The 3,324-nt window shown below is 35.3% G+C and overlaps 1 protein-coding gene across 1 annotated transcript; it reads left to right on the forward strand.

The window, feature by feature from the left end:
- Positions 1 to 673: 673 nt before the first annotated feature.
- Positions 674 to 3,004, forward strand: LOC132054505 (cytochrome P450 71D7-like). The gene is made up of 2 exons (XM_059446501.1): positions 674 to 1,623; positions 2,131 to 3,004. The coding sequence occupies exons 1-2, from the start codon at positions 715 to 717 to the stop codon at positions 2,749 to 2,751; spliced, it is 1,530 nt and encodes a 509-aa protein (XP_059302484.1). The 5' UTR covers positions 674 to 714; the 3' UTR covers positions 2,752 to 3,004.
- Positions 3,005 to 3,324: the final 320 nt, after the last annotated feature.

Consider the following 3,324-nt stretch of genomic DNA (forward strand, 5'->3'; position numbering starts at 1 on the left):
TCCAAATTATGATTTGAATCGTGTCAAACTGAAGTTGAAACTTTATTTGGACATGCAATTTTGGATTTTTTAAGTTGTATTTTTTCTCATAAGCATGAAAAACCCACAATTTATGAAAATTATCAAAACTTCCCCAACTTATGTACAACTTACCAAATAACCAAACCATAGTTCATAAAATAAGGTATTGTAATATCCTGGGGCATTGCATTAATAAATTGTATGTCTCCATGTTCCTTTGATAACTAAATGTTTACGATTATATACTATTATAAACTTTAAAATACACATAATTGGTTTAGGTGTATTCGTTCCAAGTGTTTTCGGATTTTCTTTCTATTCTTTTTAATTTTATTGTCGGGAAGGAAAAACATAAGGACGGCTGAAATTTCTTTGTTCTCTTTTTTATTACTACTTTTGTCTCGAAAAGAAAATAATTTTTCACCTGTAGCGCAGTCAAATTCGTGCAGCTGAAATTTACCCTCCGACAGTATTCTCAAATACATCAGAGATGATGTATGCAAGTTTGGCCACGTGGTCAAATTACTCTTGTTTTTTATTTGAGCATGCATGGCCACCCGAAAGGAATTTAAGATTGTCCAAAAAAGTTCAAGGCTTCTAGAAATCATTTGGGGTTTTGTGACATTATAAAAGGCAGCTAGAATTACTTGAAATTAAAAACATCCACCCACCAATAGCATTCTAATTCCCTTCATGCTTGCTGCTTATCAACTAATGGAGATCAACTTAGTTTCATTCCTCCTCTTCTTCTCCTCCCTTTTTATTATAGTTAGAAAATGGAGAAGCCAAAAACAAAAGTTGCCTCCAGGTCCATGGAGACTCCCACTCATTGGGAGTTTGCATCACTTGATTAGTGGAGCAAATCCACATCGCATTTTTAGAGATCTAGCGCGAAAGTATGGCCCTATCATGTATTTTGAACTTGGTGAAGTTCCAACAGTGATCATATCATCACCTTCTATGTCAATAGAAGTTTTAAAAACTCACGATCTCGCATTTGCTAGTAGGCCACAGTTCACATCCACAGATATTGTCATGTACAATAACAAAAACATTGCATTCGCGGAATATGGTGACTATTGGAAACAAATGCGCAAAATCTGCATAATGGAACTTCTAAGTGCAAAGATGGTCAAGTCATTTAGCTCAATTCGAAAAGCTGAGCTTTCGAATGTGCTTTCATCGATTGATTCAGTTGGGGGTACTTGTGAAGTGAACATGACGCAAAAAATTGTTCGATTTACGAGCTCTGTGACATGTCGATTAGTGTTTGGGAAATTGTGCAGAGATCGAGACGAGTTGATAAATTTGATGAAAGACACGCTGTTTTTAGTAGGAGGATTTGATGTGGGTGATTTATTTCCCTCGTGGAAGTTACTTTACAAGATGAGCGGGGCAAAGTCTAAATTGGTAAAGATGCATCAAAATATTGATTCAGTTCTGGAGAGCATTGTTAATGAGCATGTTAAGAATCGAGCAGCCGGAATCAAGGGAAATGGTGCGTATGGAGGTGAAGATTTGGTTGATGTTTTCCTAAGAATTAAGGAGAATGAGCAACTTCAATTTCCAATTGCCAATGACCACATAAAAGCTGCTATTTTGGTAAGTAATTTCCCCCACCTTTTACTCTTTGATTCCCTTGCATTTTTTTTAACTGACCTTGCATTTCCATTTTCTCTTAACTTATTTTATATACTCCATAATCAAGCACAATGAGGACACTACTAAAAAAAGAGGTTTTTCCCACCGACATTCAGTGGGAAATTTGTACTATAAAATATGATTTTCCCACATCATTCCCATCAAACAATCTCATCGGGAAAACACATGGTGGGAAACAGGTTCCCATTGAAACGCTGAGAATCTTTCTAATTTTTCTTTGTGAAAACTCTATTATTTAGGTATTTCCCACCGACATTCAATGGGAAATAGACATTGAAAATTTTTCAGTGGGAAATCGGTGGGAAAATAGTAATTTTTTAGTAGTGGGACTAATTAAAAATTTATGTTGATTTATCCATAATCACCTTATTAATAGGTCTTCCTTATAACTAGTGACATTGGCATATTTTAATCTTGTATGGTCCTGACAACACAAATTTTATACAGGACATGTTTACTGCTGGGACAGAAACTTCATCAACAATTATTATTTGGGCGTTGTCTGAACTGATGAAACACCCAAAGATTATGGCCAAGGCACAAAGCGAAGTGAGACAAGCCTTCAAAGAGAAAACGAATTTTGATGAAGAAGATCTTGATAATTTGCCCTACCTAAAGTTAGTGATTAAAGAAACATTAAGGCTACACGCTCCAAGTATAGTGCACAGAGAATGTAGAGAAGAAACAATTATTAATGGATATATGATACCTGCTAAGGCCACAGTACTAGTCAATACATGGGCAATGGGAAGAGATCCAGAAATTTGGAAAGATCCTGAGAGTTTTATACCAGAGAGATTTGAAAATTCTCTTGTTGACTATTTGGGAAATAATTATGAGTATCTCCCATTTGGTGCAGGAAAAAGGATTTGTCCAGGAATGCACTTTGGTATAGCTAATGTTAAACAACCTTTGGCACGCCTCCTCTACCACTTTAACTGGGGGCTTCCACATGAAACTAGTACAAAAGATTTGGATATGAGTGAGAAAAGTGGATTGAGTGCAGCGAAAGAAAAAGATCTTTTCTTGATTGCCAAAACAGATCAAAGTTTAGATGTCGTGCTTTAAATGGTGAAAACGAGGAAAGAGTAAGCTGCATAATTGGTTATTATTCATCTCCTTTTAGTTTGATGTTTGTTGGTTTCTCCGTTTTGTCTTGAAAGTTTACCCTTAAAATGAGCAAAGAATAAATAAGCTCCACAGTTAGTTTTACAGTTTGGGTTCAAAAGGCCAGATCATGGAAAAATCTGTCCAGCCATTTCGTGTACTGTGTAATAGTATGATCACACTATTTATACGAAATGTTATTTCCAAATTCCAATCATGTCCTGAGATAATCCTTTTTTGTATGTAGAGTGCTCATATTTCAACTCCTTTCAATCTTCTCTTTTCATTTATTTCATTTTTTCTTGTGGATCCATATTTTACGGCTAAATAGGACCATGCCTGGATACATTTTATTCTCTTTTTAAATATGATGGAACTCCGTATAATACAATTACTGTTGAAGCTAGTCTGGTTAAAATCATGAAAAGGACTTCCAAGTCCACTATATATGGATTTCTCATTTGTCATATACCCACAATAGAGGCATTTGAATCTCACGCATTAAACCATTTTGGCTTGCTATAAAAGATTGTG

The sequence above is a fragment of the Lycium ferocissimum genome, chromosome 4 (assembly GCF_029784015.1).
Source record: "Lycium ferocissimum isolate CSIRO_LF1 chromosome 4, AGI_CSIRO_Lferr_CH_V1, whole genome shotgun sequence".
NCBI classification, from domain to species: Eukaryota; Viridiplantae; Streptophyta; class Magnoliopsida; order Solanales; family Solanaceae; genus Lycium; species Lycium ferocissimum.